The sequence below is a fragment of the Trematomus bernacchii genome, unplaced genomic scaffold (assembly GCF_902827165.1).
Source record: "Trematomus bernacchii unplaced genomic scaffold, fTreBer1.1, whole genome shotgun sequence".
Lineage (NCBI taxonomy): Eukaryota > Metazoa > Chordata > Actinopteri > Perciformes > Nototheniidae > Trematomus > Trematomus bernacchii.
The window spans coordinates 17,411,932-17,427,457 of NW_022987973.1; the positions used below are offsets into that span (position 1 = coordinate 17,411,932).

At 37.1% G+C, this 15,526-nt stretch overlaps 1 protein-coding gene across 2 annotated transcripts in view; it reads left to right on the top strand.

Moving 5' to 3' along the window:
• The window catches only part of tspan4a (tetraspanin 4a), a 110,635-nt gene that overhangs the window by 55,614 nt on the left and 39,495 nt on the right, over positions 1-15,526 (top strand). For both annotated transcript variants that reach the window (XM_034116130.1, XM_034116128.1), the window contains one exon: positions 12,387-12,578. In XM_034116130.1, the coding sequence (XP_033972021.1) occupies positions 12,387-12,578 (192 nt within the window). The remainder of the gene's footprint in view (positions 1-12,386; positions 12,579-15,526) is intronic.

Sequence of the window (15,526 nt, forward strand, 5' to 3'; positions counted from 1 at the left end):
TACACGGCAGCACCTTGGGAGTCAGCTACCAGCAGCTCAGTTTGCCCTGAAAGGTTAAATACTTGTTTACATACATACTGGGAGAAATTGTTGTGAAACAAGACCAGCTGGATATGTTTTACTTCCAGGAGGCTGATATAAGTCAAAAGCCCAGTAATAGTCCTTGTAAATTCTGATGCAATTCAAGTTTCACTTTGTCCCACTCTTTCTAGGTTTATATGGGAGCCATAACCGAGGGACAGAAATGGAAGTGTGAAATGTGCTTAATGAGAATAAAGATATTGGCGCTGTGATGGAGGCATGAGGGATTAGAGTTACTTTAAATCTGATTGCTACGACTCAAGATTACAAGATCATTCAGCTGCATAAGTTACCAATTTTACTCAGTCATTTCGTGCCGTTTTTGTCCAATATCTTTTAACGCCCTTATTCTGCTGACCAGATTGTCAGACTTTTATGACTCCTTCCTCCTCTGAGTGGAAAAACAACTGAATCCCAGGCAGAGCAGATGCCATCAGGCTTTATGGAGAAAAGTAGGTCAGGTCAGCCAAGCATGCCCTTTTCTCCAGGTATGGACTGGCTAATAGGAGCAGTGAGTCCCAACACTGAGGAAACAATATTTGCAAACTCACCAGGCTGCATTAAATGCAGGACTCTCAGTCAGGTGTATACTGAGCTGCCAAGAGGCAGGTTTTAGCATGTACAAACTCTGGTGTGTGTATAGACTACATGTACATGCGTGTATGGGATGTGAAGGCCAAATTCAGAAGAGAATAGTGGCCCAAAATATCCAGTAGCTGCAATTGAGTTTGGCAGTACTTTTATTTCACAGGCATATTCGTTTTATACTTACTGCTGTCAGAGATTTTTTAACTCAATAACATTTATCATAGAATTGCTGCAAGCTCTCTGTTTTTTACCCCTCACAAAATTGAGTGTCCAGTTGGGGCTTCTTCTCATGTTTGAGATATCTAGAGCAGCTACACAAAATACATTAAACATTTCTGAAATGGTTTAATTTAAATGTTTTTTATAAGTATAAAAAGTCCCCAAAATGATCCTATACTTTTACTTGAGTAGGAATTTGAAAATAGGACGTTAACTTACTAATGAGTACATTGTTTATGTGAATGGAGGATTTAGTCAACTCCACTTGGCACAGCTACCACTATTCAGGTTTTGTTTTATATTAATCTATGGGCATACAAAATGTGACTTCCTATAAATCAGTTAATTACACCAAACAAAAACAGGAAAGCCTAAAAGGTTCTCTTCTATTTATCAGACAAATCAGACTAAAGATTTTCTGTTGATGGCCATGAGGAGCTGCACCGACAAAGACTTCCTGATTTATTCATGACGGTAGGTTATTATGGTTGTGTGGTTGACCTTGGGTAGAAAAGCCAATGCTAAAGGGGGTCCAAAAAAAGAAGGGAAGATGGACTTGCGTTATCTTTTTCCAACTTTTCTTTTGTGTAAAAGAGAATAGACCAGCAAGCTTTTTTAAAGTGTGGTTATTGTTCAGGTGTCAGAATAAGTATTGGTATTCAGAGCCTGGAGACTGTAGGCATGTCAATAGACCCCCTAACCCCCGCACGACTTCCCATCAGTACTTGTTGATGCGTACGCTGCATCTCATTTTTTTTTTCTCTCAGCATCAAGGCCTTAAAAAACATTTGTAATTCCATTTAGTGAAGAATGCAAATCAAATACTGCTGAATGAATTCATCTGCAAATTATAATTTTTTAAAGAAAGGTATTCAACAATATAAAAAATGCCCGTAAAATCTTTTTTTCTGGTATTCATCTTAAATTACTAAATATGTTCTAAGCCTTAGAATATATTTAAATTAATATATTACTGAGTAATGCCTTAGAATCTATAAGGTATTACTCAGTAATTTATTAATAATCAAAGCTCAGCTAATCTGCTGTCAAAACAATTACATAAGCTGCAGTGACATTCAAGCTTCAGCTGTTATCATGACTACCGTTTTCTTCAGTAAGGAACTTTCAAAACAAAACATATTCATAATTACAGCACTGGTTTCCAGGGAGAAAAGCAACAATGAAAAAAAATCATGCAGGTGATATGACCAAAATAGCCCCTAGTTTGGCAAAACAAATCTCTATGGAAGGTCTTATCTCTAAAAGAAATGTGCTAACTGAAAGAAAAGGGCTTTTAATATTCAAATGACTTCACAACCAGTAAATATTTAGTCAAATGTAAATCATTTTAAAAAAAACGACAAAGTTAAACACAGAGTTTTGTTTATCTTTTGAAAAATCAAGACTTCTATGAACATAATACAATTGTTTGACATTAATACAAAAACAACTGGGCAAGTATTTCCCCTGCAACCTTGTTTGATCAATTATTAAAGCAAAGAAAGAACAGCCTAACTCAACGCCTTATTATTTCACTAATAGAAAATGAACAGGCTTTTGATCTTGTTCTGAACTCTGTAGGACTTTTGGCCCCATCAGCTCCTTTTTTATCTTTGATGAAATTCCATTACACGCACGACATGAAGTAGCCTGCTAAGCTCTTAAAATGCACATCATAAACCAGCAGGGACTAGAAAACATCATTTCACAGTGTCCCTCTGAAAAACTAAGGAGTAAGAAATTCATTTTTACTTCGGTGTGACTAACAGATTAAGGCTATTATTTAAGCTTTTTTTTATTGTTTTGACGTATTTTCTACATTATTGTTATTCCTGTTGTTTATTTGTAATGCAATTAATAATTTATAGTGTCTTTACTGAACCTTTCTACAATCATTTTGTCGACTACTTAATACTTTGTTTTAAACCCATTTAACTCTGACTTTATCGTATCAGTAATAATACTTCAGAGGCTGTTTTATTGTATATCACAACCACCTAGATTTTATTACATCTTAAAGCACCAACTCAGCAAATCAGGGCGGGGGGGGGGGGGGAATAGATTAGTCCATCCTGCCTATTGTCAGGTGAACATTCACGTATTCTGCACACACCCACATCAGGTAAACCCACAGTGACAGCACTCAGGAGTCCTAACATTAACAGGACAGTGACAACGCTCTTTCACATAATGTCAAAGTTAGGAGGTGGTGTGTGCGGACGTTGCTCAGACTTGGCATGAACTGAAGGGTCGGTAGGGCCCAAAACAGACTAAGTATCAAGGGTGGGCTGGTACTATGAGACCTGCCAGTTCGCCTCCTGGACACTGCCGAGGTGCCCTTGAGCAAGGCGCTGGACCTCATTCTGCTACCCAAGCGCAGTATAGTAGCTGCCCAGTGGACTGCCAATTGGGTTTAATGTAGAGACTAAACTTCAGTGTGTCCAGTGCCATAAGGATTAGATTCAAATGCTCCATTTCCATATTGGCAACAGATTTAAGCTCCCAAATGCAACCAGACTGTGTATCTGATGTTTGGGAGCCGCTCTTTGAGAAGCTGTGACGATTACTAGAGGAGTGACAAGCTGAGAAACAGTGTATAGCCGCATGGCTGTGATTAATGTGCTGTGTTGCACACATACAGTGTTGTCAGAGAACGGACCTCTCTTCTACATCACTGCAGCGGGTTGACAAACAGAGGGCTAACAACTTTAAGTGAACTTCTTTCAACCCCCACCCAACAACAGCAGTTACATCTCACTCATTAAAAAATTATAATGAAGAATGACGCTGATGATTAAACAAAGTTCAGAAGAGCAGGTGGGGAATATCAGATGAACGAGGTGGAAAAACTAGTGAACAAGTGAAGTATTGCAGAGTCCCAAAGGAGCTAAAAGACACAAACCGCCCTACCCTCATTACAGCATATTTTCTGTGGGCTCACATCTCTGCCGTTATGAATTTGCAGTATTATGGCAAAGCTATTTTATGTAAAAAAAGAAAGCGAAAATAAGAGATTTGTGCCATGATGACAAATGTCTTAATAAAAAGGAGTAAACAATTTTTTTTTTTAAAGATAACTTTGACACATTAATACATCTACAGTATGTTGCAAGAGTGACTAGTTGCATACATAGTTAAATTGTGTTACTTAGTGTTTCTTTAAAGAGTTTGAGTTGTATTCAATCACAGTTTCTGTCGCCTTCTCACAGAGTAAACATTCACATATTTATTAGCAGTTGTACTTCAAGACTTTCGCATTACAAAATGTTTGTAGAGTGACAGGATTATGGATGAGCGTTCACAGGTTTATGTTAATCTCAATAAAGAGTTTTTAAAATGCATAAATATAGTTGTATAGTGTCCATGGGTGGGTGTGTCTGTGTTTTACAAAAGGAACTTCAACCTCAGCCTTGATGTTTGTCAAGAAAGTCAAACTTGTATGTAAAGTCATCTCATATTCAGTAGATTTAGAACAGCAGTTTATGCTATTCACATCGACGATGGAACATTATAGTCTACCTCCTGCCGCAATCCCGATCAATGAGACATAACATGCATTTCACTGCTCCATTATTGACTCTGAGCTGGAGACCATGTCTCTCAAAGGCTGTAGCAAGCCTGCAACAGTTTACTCCTCACTTTTCAATGCATAGAAAAAACAATTAATCAAATAAACAGATGTGGGAGAAATGAGCATAGCATTAGCTGCAAATTATTCAAATGACAAATGGATGGGGGGATGGTTTTGCATTAGTTAAAAATGAATTAATCTGTCTTCTTTTCTAACGGGATGCTGGTGTGAAACTTGATTGGTGCTAATAGGCTCCCACAGATTTCGGAAGCAAGTTGTTTTCTCTGACAAAATATACAATGTTATAAATTACCAAATGTTTTTTGGTAACAAATGTTCAGCCATATTTTCTCAAAGACGTTAGTTTTTCCTAATTTAATTTGTAGTTGTATCTGGCAGTATATTCTGCTAGTGACATGCACCTTATGTGCTTTTAGCTGCAGGGCTCTGAGTTTGAGTTGAAGCGTCTCACTGCTCTTTAGCTCTGAAGAGAACCAGAAAGACAGAGCTGGAGGAGGGAAGTTCTGTGTTTCCGCTCTTCTTAGCAACAAGAGGCAGGTAGTTTAGCATCTTCAAATTCCCCATTTGATGGCAGCAAACAGCCTAAGGTTTCCTGTTTACACAATGCACAACTAACAAAACACAGAAATATGCAGGATTAGGGTTTATTAACTTTATCTATTCTTTTGTTTGTAGGTTTAAAGAGTGTTTTACAGTCATAAGGCTCAAAGATTTTTTAAACAGAAAATACTCCATGTCAGGTGTAATAAAAAGGACTATAGAGCTGCACAACAGATTTAAAAACAAAAGCACTATATAAATGAAAAGGAGCATGACTAACATAGCAATATATACTGTAGGTCTATTCATCTTTGTTTTGTAGAATAGTGTGTTGTTAATGTGCAACAAATGACAGACTGAACCCGTTACATTTGATTGTTTAGGGAAGGTAATATTAAAGATTATTTTATGTTCACACCTGCATCAAGGGCTCTGAATAGGCTGTCAGAGGGAGACATTTTAAAGACCGTTATAGAGGCGACTATGGCTATCAAGCATGGCACTTGCCTTGCTGAGGAAAAGCCTTTCACAGATTTCAGCAAACTGAGCCAGCTTTGGAAATCTTGCCTTCAAAAGTACCTTCAGAAATATTTCCATTCTGTTTTTATTGAACAGGCTACAAAGTCAGGGCTTCAGCTTTGTCGATCATGGTACTGAATGTGTAAAGGCTTGTGGCGATAATAAAATAATCCTGTCAAATAGAACGTGTCCATCCTCTGCTTACTCAGAATATTTAACAGTTATACTCATATTGCACTTGAGATGATTCCATACCTTTTCAGCCAACAAATGGGGCTGGTTGTGTAAAAAAAAAAAAGTAATTAAAATAATACAATAAGCAAAGCTGTGCCTGCAACTTTAGACTCTGCACATTACTGGTGTCATTAATATGTTGCCCTGAACTTCCCTGCTATAAGTAAACTCGACATTGTTGTCTCAGAAATAGTTATTTATTCCAAATGCCTTCATTACTTCAAATGTGAAGGCTTATATCGTCTTCCTGCTGCAGCAGACAACATAACAAAGGCTCATATTACTATCTCCTTCATTTTACATGACAATGAGATTTAAACATATATATTTTAAGCTGTCCTTGTTGTGTAACAATTAGTTTTCATGGTGCTGTTGAGTTTCTTCAAATGTATGTGAGAATCAAATATAGTCCATGCCTCTGAATTTGGTTGACAGCTAACAAAGGTTCAAAGGCAGAAATACAATCAGTACCATCTGCATGGCGAGATAACACTAGCAAGTGTAAAAAGAAAAGGGTTTTTATATGATTTGCCGATAGGATTCTTATAGTCGATGGCATCAACTGATGAGCCTTTTATTTTGTACAGAACCCAGCCAAACTTGCCAAAGCCATCAGGGCCAGAGACAGAATAGTTAGTCAATAATTGTTAGTCCACGTTTCCTGAATGCACCGATTTATACATGTTTTAAAAAAAAATGTAATACTGCTTTGCTTTTCCTGTGTGATACAGTATGCACCTATTGTGGAGTTTTTTCTTTGTGGACAACAAAAGGATTATCTAGCAGTTTCCTGCAGCCACATAACACAGAGTTTTATGTTGAAAGCTTTGTCTTGTTCTCAAAAGTTGCCTACTGAGCACCACCTGTAAAGCCTGTGGGCTGCCTGTACTGTAGATATAAATAAAATGTCAGATCTAAGCATTAACCAAATGAACCAGATCGTCCCTCAAAAAGTGATACCGGAGAGACTTGGACCAATACAGACCGACAGAAGTTATCATCTCCTGGTGTTATTCAAATCAAACCCTGATGATGTCTTTTGGGCCTCATCAGGCAAATAAAATCCCAGCTCTTCACAGATTTAAGCCAAGCAGCTTAGACAAGCCGAGTGTCCCCAACTATACCTGCCCAGCAATAAAGGCATTCGTCGGAGAAAAAAGCAAAACATCCAGGAATTAGAGAGCCAGATTTTTCTCTCAGAAGCTGGTGTAGACCAAGCCAGAGTTAAAACTGCACTGTGCTCGCTTGAAAAAACAACAGCTTCAAAAACGTTGCTCCAGTGAGAAGCCCTATAGAGGTATGAAAGGAAAAGGACAGTTTTGCCTCGGTATTAAAGGATTAATTATTGTGACATTGTACAGTATAGCCAGAGTCTGCAGAAGGAGGAAGTCAGCATGGTTGAATGTGATGAATTAAAAACAAATATACATTTTAGCATACGACTTCAACACCATCCTTCATTGGGATTTCCTTTTGTTTTTACTTTCAAGTTATTATGACAAGATAATTATTTAGTACCAGTATTTTACTTTTGTTCGTTACATATACAACATTGTAACTATATGTCCTGGGCGGATCCCTTGGTATGGGGGCTGGATCCAGGCATTACTTTGTTTTTAAATGGAATCCGATTCTGTCCTTTCATTACTGAATTTGACATTCTTTTGTCTGCCTGCAGTGTTTGTGTTGCAGCACAATGGGAACCGATTCAACTGAATAGGTCCCTTTGCTTATAAGAAAGCGAGTGAACAAAATAACAAAACAAGTAGCAGCTTCCCAGAAGTCCCAGAGTGATACATCTTCTCTCTAGCGCGTCACATTATATACATAACAGGCAAAACATTCACATTTTCAGATCATATTAACAATGTAAGCCCATCAACTTAATACCTTTGAACCTTCAGTATATATATTAAGATGCTATTCAATAATAAGCTGCTACATTCAGTTGCTGCAGCTCTCTACAGAGTACATGTTCAATCAGCAATGCTTACATTCTCCTGCTTTGTAAATAATAAAAGCATAGGCAGGCTCTGATCGGGGCCATAAAACATGTTCTTATAATTACAAAATACCCCGAAAAGGCGAGATCAGATTCAGAACTGTGGCCCCAATCAACAGTAAACCCTCGCTCCCTGCTGGATTTTACACCACTCTCATAAATCAAATATATTGCTCTAATGCAGATCTAAAAGTATATCATGTTTTAAAATCAACTTCCTTTAAACCTCATCACCAGGATATAACCATGGGAACAGATAAAAGCACCAGAATTCACTCCTTCAGAAAAATACTGAATACATTCATGATTAACACATCAAAGTGTGACAAAAGAAATAATATATGAAGCACGGGACTTCAAACTAACATTTCAAGCTGTGGTACCAGAGAAACCTATTTTTTCGACCAATCCTTGGCCCTTAGAATAGAATATGCACATTTATATTCAAGCATGAATACAAATTCAGAGTATGACCTTAAATCATACTAGTGTAATTATATTAATATATATTCATGACCCATGTTCAAGATGCAGTGCTCATAATTGCAATAAGATCACAGGAAAGTCAGGTACTGTGCACGTATTCATTAAAACATTCACCTGTATTATACATTGTGCGCCCAGGAGTCAAGTATACATCTACTGCACATGTTTATTTGATCAGGGAAATAATTCAGCCTTCTTTTCATCCTTATATCAGTGTGAGTATTTCTGTTTTGTGAAGTTACAGATTTCTCCCTATACCTATTAACTACACTGTATTTTATGTATGTTCCCTTAATGGGCCCCAATCAGCCAGAATCAGAGGCTCTGCTTCAAATACACAAACCCACTGTGAAAGGAGGAGGCAGACCAGATGGTTGTATCAATTGAAAGCACTGTAAATCCGTGTGACTGTAAAGATGAAAGCTGCCCATTTCAGATCACAGTGAAAGTAAAACACTCCGTAAAAAGATAACATGGAAGGATTTTTGATCAACTTCATAACCAGCCACAGTACTGGGATAATTAAAGGTTGCAAGTAATCAGTCATATATTATAAAACTCAATATTTTCAATTCAATACTATTCAAAAGGTGAGGATTTCTTGTTTTTCTCAGTAATTAATCACTGTTAATGTAATGCGTTGCTATTTTGGACTGTTGATCAGGAAAAGTATGCAAGTCCCGATTATTTGTTGTTGAAGGAAATAAGACAATTTGTAGCCACTAGCATTGAGGAACATTGTTGTGTAAATATGATTTTCAATGTTACATTTCACATTAGTGACTTACCTTATATCAACAGCAATCTTACCATGTAGCAACATTTCTGTAACATAGCACGAGTCTGAATAAAATGAGTCATACTCATGTAAAGGCTGCAGCAGTAGAAAATCAAATATGCTCAGAGAGAAATTAAACTGCTAAATATTTACCAGAATAGGATCTGCAATGAGAAACCTTTTTTTGGAAGGATGAATGATAGAGGGTGTTGTGTGCTGTACAGATGCTAAAAGACCCTTGAGGCACATTCTGCATTTGTAATTGGTGGACCTGACTAAAGAATGCAACATTTAATGTGCCCCCATGTTCCCTAAAACAAATGGGGGAACATGGGGCAACTTAAAATGGACGGATTTTAAGTTGCTGAGGAGATTCTACTCATGACAGAGAGGTCAATAAAGAACATTTTAGCCTATCAGTGCAAGAGAGGTTGACAAAATACAGCTAGTTATCATATCATAATCGCATATCAAACTTGAATAAAACTTGTATTTTCATTCTTGCAGTTGGTATCTTTCTGGCATAAAGCTAACATATTATATTATATTTGATCCTTGCTTCAAAGACGATTTAAAATCGGACCTTAACAAATTCAAAATCATCAATTCCCGGCCGCAGGGGAGAATGGTGAGGGATCGTGACAAGGGATCTTGATCCCTCACCATTCTCCCCTGCGGCCACTCTTCATTAAAGAATACACTCTGCACATTTCATTTCATTTCAAACCTTTATTTATCCAGATTGTCCCTTGAGATCATAGATCTCTTTTTCAAGGGAGACCTGCAAATGAAGGGTCTTTGGGTCACTGTCGCTCACAATGGACCCTTATTACACTCCAAGCTGCTGAAATCTACGATCTGTGTTCGAAATTGAACAGAAACCTCATTTTATGGGGCCCCACATGACAGCTTTTTATTTTAGCCTTTCTCTACTTCCAGCTCAAGAGCTCATTAAATAGGATCTTGTTTTTAAGATGGAAATAAAAAAGGTTCAGGGGATAACAATAAATGTGTATTGAACCATGTAAATCTTATTGCAAGTGACGAACAGTGAGTGTGTGAACATTCTTTTCCTATTGATTCATCTGAAAATCCTTTCATTAATGTGTACTCTTTATTATTCTGTGCTCCTAAAGGCAAACATACTATGAAATTAATCTATAGAAGAAAAAACAGGATCCACACTGGCTTTGGAAAGTAGCTGAATTCTTCAAAGAATAACTTTGGCTGGTCGCATATAATAAACAGCTGTTCTTTAGGACCATGTGTCACTTGTTTTAAGCCAAAATATCTGATCTCACAATACAAAATCCACCAGAGGTGACTACAGCATTGTATTTCCAAGGACTTCATTGCTATAGGCAGCACTAGGTTAAAGTTGACTTGAATTAGGAAACACATCCTAATAATTATAACTTGACCAAAACTAGGGATTTTCCCCAATCTTAATACACTTCACAAAATGTAGGGAACGTGATTCAAGCTACGGGTTGAGTGTGCCAACAGTTTAATATTAATTTACCAATCATAATCCCAGTTTGATTCCAGATGGGAAGCAAGTTCTTTCAATGTTTCAGTCACTCTCCTTACAGTTTAAATTGAGACACATTTTAAGAAAGCTAAGAAAACTATCACTGAGCTAAAATAATTGACCAAAACCCAAACTAAATTACAGCCCAAAACGTTACCAAGTAGGTGTTTTGGCACTGGAAATTGTTGCATATACTAATTTGTAACAATGTGAATAATCGATCCATTGTTTGTGAGGCGAATGAGAGGGGTTTAATCGTTTTAAATGCCATCAGATCTTTGGTTTCATTATGGTTAAATTTGTCATAGTAATTCATACTTCACCTTTTTTCGGTGGTGTTAAGCAAAGTAGACTGCTGGATCGTGTGAGGGTAGATATGTGATTTCACATTCATTTTATATTATTAAACTGATAGGGCCTCAACACTACCTTCAAACCCTTTAACATTCCTCTCGGTTATGCCACTGCGGCCAAATGTGGTGCAAGAATTCATGAGTCTCTTTCCATTACTTTCCACGTCTGAATAAAGTGTAAAGGCTGATGGGTCAATATGATCTCCTATAAACTACGCAAGTATACAAACAAATCTGCAATACCAAATAAAAGACACGTATTCAGTTAACTATTAACATAATGAGGAAATGATGATAAAATGTGCTTATTTTGTGTCTTCTAAAGAAAGCAATGTTCAAAGAGATCCGTTTCAGCAACCCATATAACCCTCTATAATTATTCAGGACCATTTGGTGAACATACTAACATGTCAGCACATGAGCAGAGATTTCACCCTCACATATCAGAAAGATAAAAAGGGAAACTCCTCATTAAAAAGAGTGAAAAGCTACCACACAGTAACATCCCTTCTATAAGGGTACAGTACAAGACAGGATTTCTTTCATCCTACTTTCTACCCACTCGCCATTATTCATCATGTATTAGGTCCAGTTAGAGTTGGGACTAATAATGCTCATGAACCAGAGCAGTCACATAAATATATATTGTGCAACAATGTTCCACATTGAAGTGTGAGTCACCAGTAGTTGATTATTTCATGTGGGTTTATTTACCAATGATGCATAAATACAATCACGAGTAACCCGACAGTCCACATGACTTCTCTGGCTTCATTTGTAATGAATCTGTTTGAAGATAAAACTATTAAAAATGTATAAAAAAAGGGATGAAGTTCATTGGTTGTATATCATTTTTCCTAGTCATGACCATGTTAACCAACTGCATGGGTAAAAGAGACAATTAAAGGAATGGTTTGACATATATTTGTCAAACTGGGGTATAGTGCTAGACCTGCTCCACTCCAATTAACCCAATACTCCAACCAGCACCTCTAAACCAACTTAAATCTTGTTACATCTCGTTAATGTAGAAAATCAAAACCAGTCGCAAGAAGTTGTTTCGGCACGCAAGTCCTTTTTAGCTTACTTGTTGAAGCCTTATACTTAGCGGACAGATGTGTGAGTGGCGTCATTCTCCTCACTAACTATTTGCAGTAAAATAATTGAATATATGTTCAGAAAATGTTGAACAATATCTTTAAACGTTTTGCTGTTTGCTACGCTTTGCTAACTCTGTTTATTCGAGTGGTTGCTGCTGTGTTTTCATTTCTTACATTTGTTTTTCTTTGTTCAATGTTTGTTCCTGCTTACTATCATGAAGTTGAAAAGCAAACCAACAGCCAGATACAATTCTGCAAAGGTTTCTATGCACCCCCATCTTTGACTGCCTTTCAGATTAGGGTGATTCTGATTATGCTGTTGGCACACTGACCCATGTATGCCTCTTTGTGTGTCCCCTGCAGTTGGGAGGATGTGGCATACTGGGGGTGGGAGTTTGGCTCTCAGTTACCCAGGGAAACTTTGCCACCCTATCATCATCACTTCCCTCCCTGTCAGCTGCCAACCTGCTGATCGCGGTGGGAACCATAATCATGGTGATCGGCTGTTTGGGCTGCGTAGGAGCCGTCAAAGAGAGTCGCCCTGTGCTGCTGACGGTAAGTTATTTCATAGGATGGTTCTTGATGATATTGCTGAAGATGTGGTGATGCCACGTCCTCATATTACATGTTGTTGTTGTGTGCATGACAAAAATCATTACTGATTCTTCATACAGTAATAAGCTTTGACATTGTGGTACAGAAGTTTGTGTTTCTCTCTATAAATGATTGATATGTCACCCTGGTGATTCAACCTGAGAACAGCTGCTGCCTGGGTGGGCTAAACTGAGGAATATATCTCGTGCACAAGTTATGCATTTGACATTTGCATCAACAGAAAACTAAAAATGTAATCAACATGAAATTGAAGCAAGAAGCCCCCTGAGGCAACCATGTTGTGCAGTTTCTAATGTATTTTCAGCTGTTAGATGTGTTGCTGTGTAAAAGGTGGCAATGGAAATAATTGTATATCCACAGTCAAAAACAATGTTTATCTTGCATACTTAAATAACAAATAATAAATAAAGTGACCATGTTGAGTAGATACATTAGACAACTGTAATCATAAAAAGCACTCATGCTGTGTTATGGCAATGAGTCACAGTAACTTCTGGTGACTATTGTTTGTTTACTTTTCTTACTTGCCTTTTAAGTCTTCTACTTTCCTCTATTTTGTTACAAATTGTATTTCAATACAGAAAACATTTTGGCATTTAAATTGATAAAAAAAGATTAAAAAAAGATTGTGTTAAAAAAAACTTTTAAAAACAGACTGAGAAAATACTAATGATAAATATTACCATACCGTTCACAGCAGAGGTACAATTATCAAGTGCAAAAAGGTGTTAATATGCATAAGGTATATCCTTTCTTATATATTTTGTATTCACTCAGTCACCTTTTTCCCTTTGCTTCACTGGCTCTTGAAGTGCTGAAACAATTTTAATTGGAAGAATAAAGTTCTTATTTTATTCGCCACAATTAGGGATTTTAAATAGAGCATTGCCTCAAACTTTCTTTCTATCTTCATTATTATGTATTATTAACTAATAGATGGATAGTAGATATAAATATATATAAATTAATACAAAAGCATTCAAACTATCAGTAAAAAGATAAAGGGAAAACATTAACATTTCAAATTACACCATGATGAGTTTTGAGTGTACAGAAGCAATGTTTGACAATAATTTGCCACAGGAAAATATTTATATAAACACTAAACTGTATATCAGGTGAAATTAGGTGGTCCCTTTTATTATTAAGTATTTCAAAACTGTTATTTAGACATTGTGCACTGATTTCAAACCATCCATCCTGGATGAAGTGAACCCAGCTTCTTACAAGATTAAAATGTATCTTGGTAAACAAACATACTCACGTAATCAAGCACCAACACAGCAGCATTTATCAAGAAGAACGAAATCTGTGTTGGGAAAAATAGAATTAATCTTTAGAAAAATGGCACAGCAGGAGCGAGCAATTATGAGCTCAGTGGAAATGGGTCTCAGTGTCGATCATTAGCATGATCCATGACATTTTGCCCACAGTGACCAGACCTATTCCTCTGCTGTGTCAATATAATGAGACCGGGAATTATAAGTTTGCTTTAATGAGTGACAGAGCAGCCCGTTCTTCATGAAGATCAGAAAAGACTTGTCTCCCTTCAAATTTCAGAGCCAATTAGCATGTTGATTGCCGATGAGAGACACAGAGCACTGCACCGTCGCTGTGAGATACTTGAGGAATTACTGTTGAGCTTTGTGCTGGCATAAGTATTACTGCTGTTTGTGTGTCTTGTCATTTGTAGCTCCAAACATCAGAGGTAGGGCTTTGTAGTAGAAAATAGGCTCGGGAAAATCCTGTTATCTGGAAGACTTAAAAGACATTTAAGCTTTTATATGAATTTAAAACTTCAGCCTTTACACAAAGTGACTAAATAAAGAATGAGGGTTGACATTAGTGAAGGAAAAAAAAAAGGGAAATATTTAACAATAACAACAATAGAATTGCAAAAGGATGTTCTGGAGGAAAATGTGCCCTTCATTGAAATACTCAGTGGCTTTCCAAGGCTTAATGGACAGCCATTAAAACTTTCCAGCTTGAATCATCAGAACAGCAAACCAACAACTGCATTACAAAATATATTTTTCTTTGATATAAAAATGATAACGTTTAAATGCCTTTTAATTTAGGGAAAAAAAAGTCACAGATTATAAATTAAGGAATCACATCTAATGAGAGTTGTTAGCTTTAAAAAAGAAAGGAGACACCACAGTCAACCAAATCAGCTCTAACCCTAAAGGCATTTCAGGCGCAATTATACTGATTCTCAAAGCACGTAACTTTCAATCCAAGCCAAATATACTGCATCATTACTCTGCGTGCAGCCGTTACAGAGAATTACAGTTCTATTTATATAAATAAGAGACTTTCAGGTGTTTTAAGGAACAAATATGTTGCATCATTTTAGAACAATGCACCTGGCATGACTTAAAATATACGCTGTCCTTTTAAATTGAAAATAAGAGTCATTTGAGAATTGAGTTCACCCAGAAATTCTATTTTCACCAGGGTTATGGGTGATTAAAGGTGGGGTAGGTAAGTTTGAGAAACCGGCTCGAGATACACTTTTTGTTATATTCCATGGAATGCTCTTAACATCCCGATAGCAATTAATATCTTAAGTGCTTTGACAAAAAATCCATAACAAAATGTCATCTGTGGAAGCCGTAATACTGTAAAAAGCACGACCAATCATTTTAGCTGGCCCGGCTAAAATAACTGGATGGCCTACCTGCCTGTCAGCCTTCCATCTGTGCACAAACTTATCTCGTGCCCTCATTGGTCATGTGCGCGTTCGTGTGTGTTGGAGGAGGGGCTCTGTAAGGAAGTGGCAGATTTTCTCCGGTTGTGTATTTTCAAATTCTACGCACTCGAGCTGGTTTCTCCGAAATTACCTACCCCACCTTTAAAGTCATGTTTCACATCAGTAAGTTCAGACG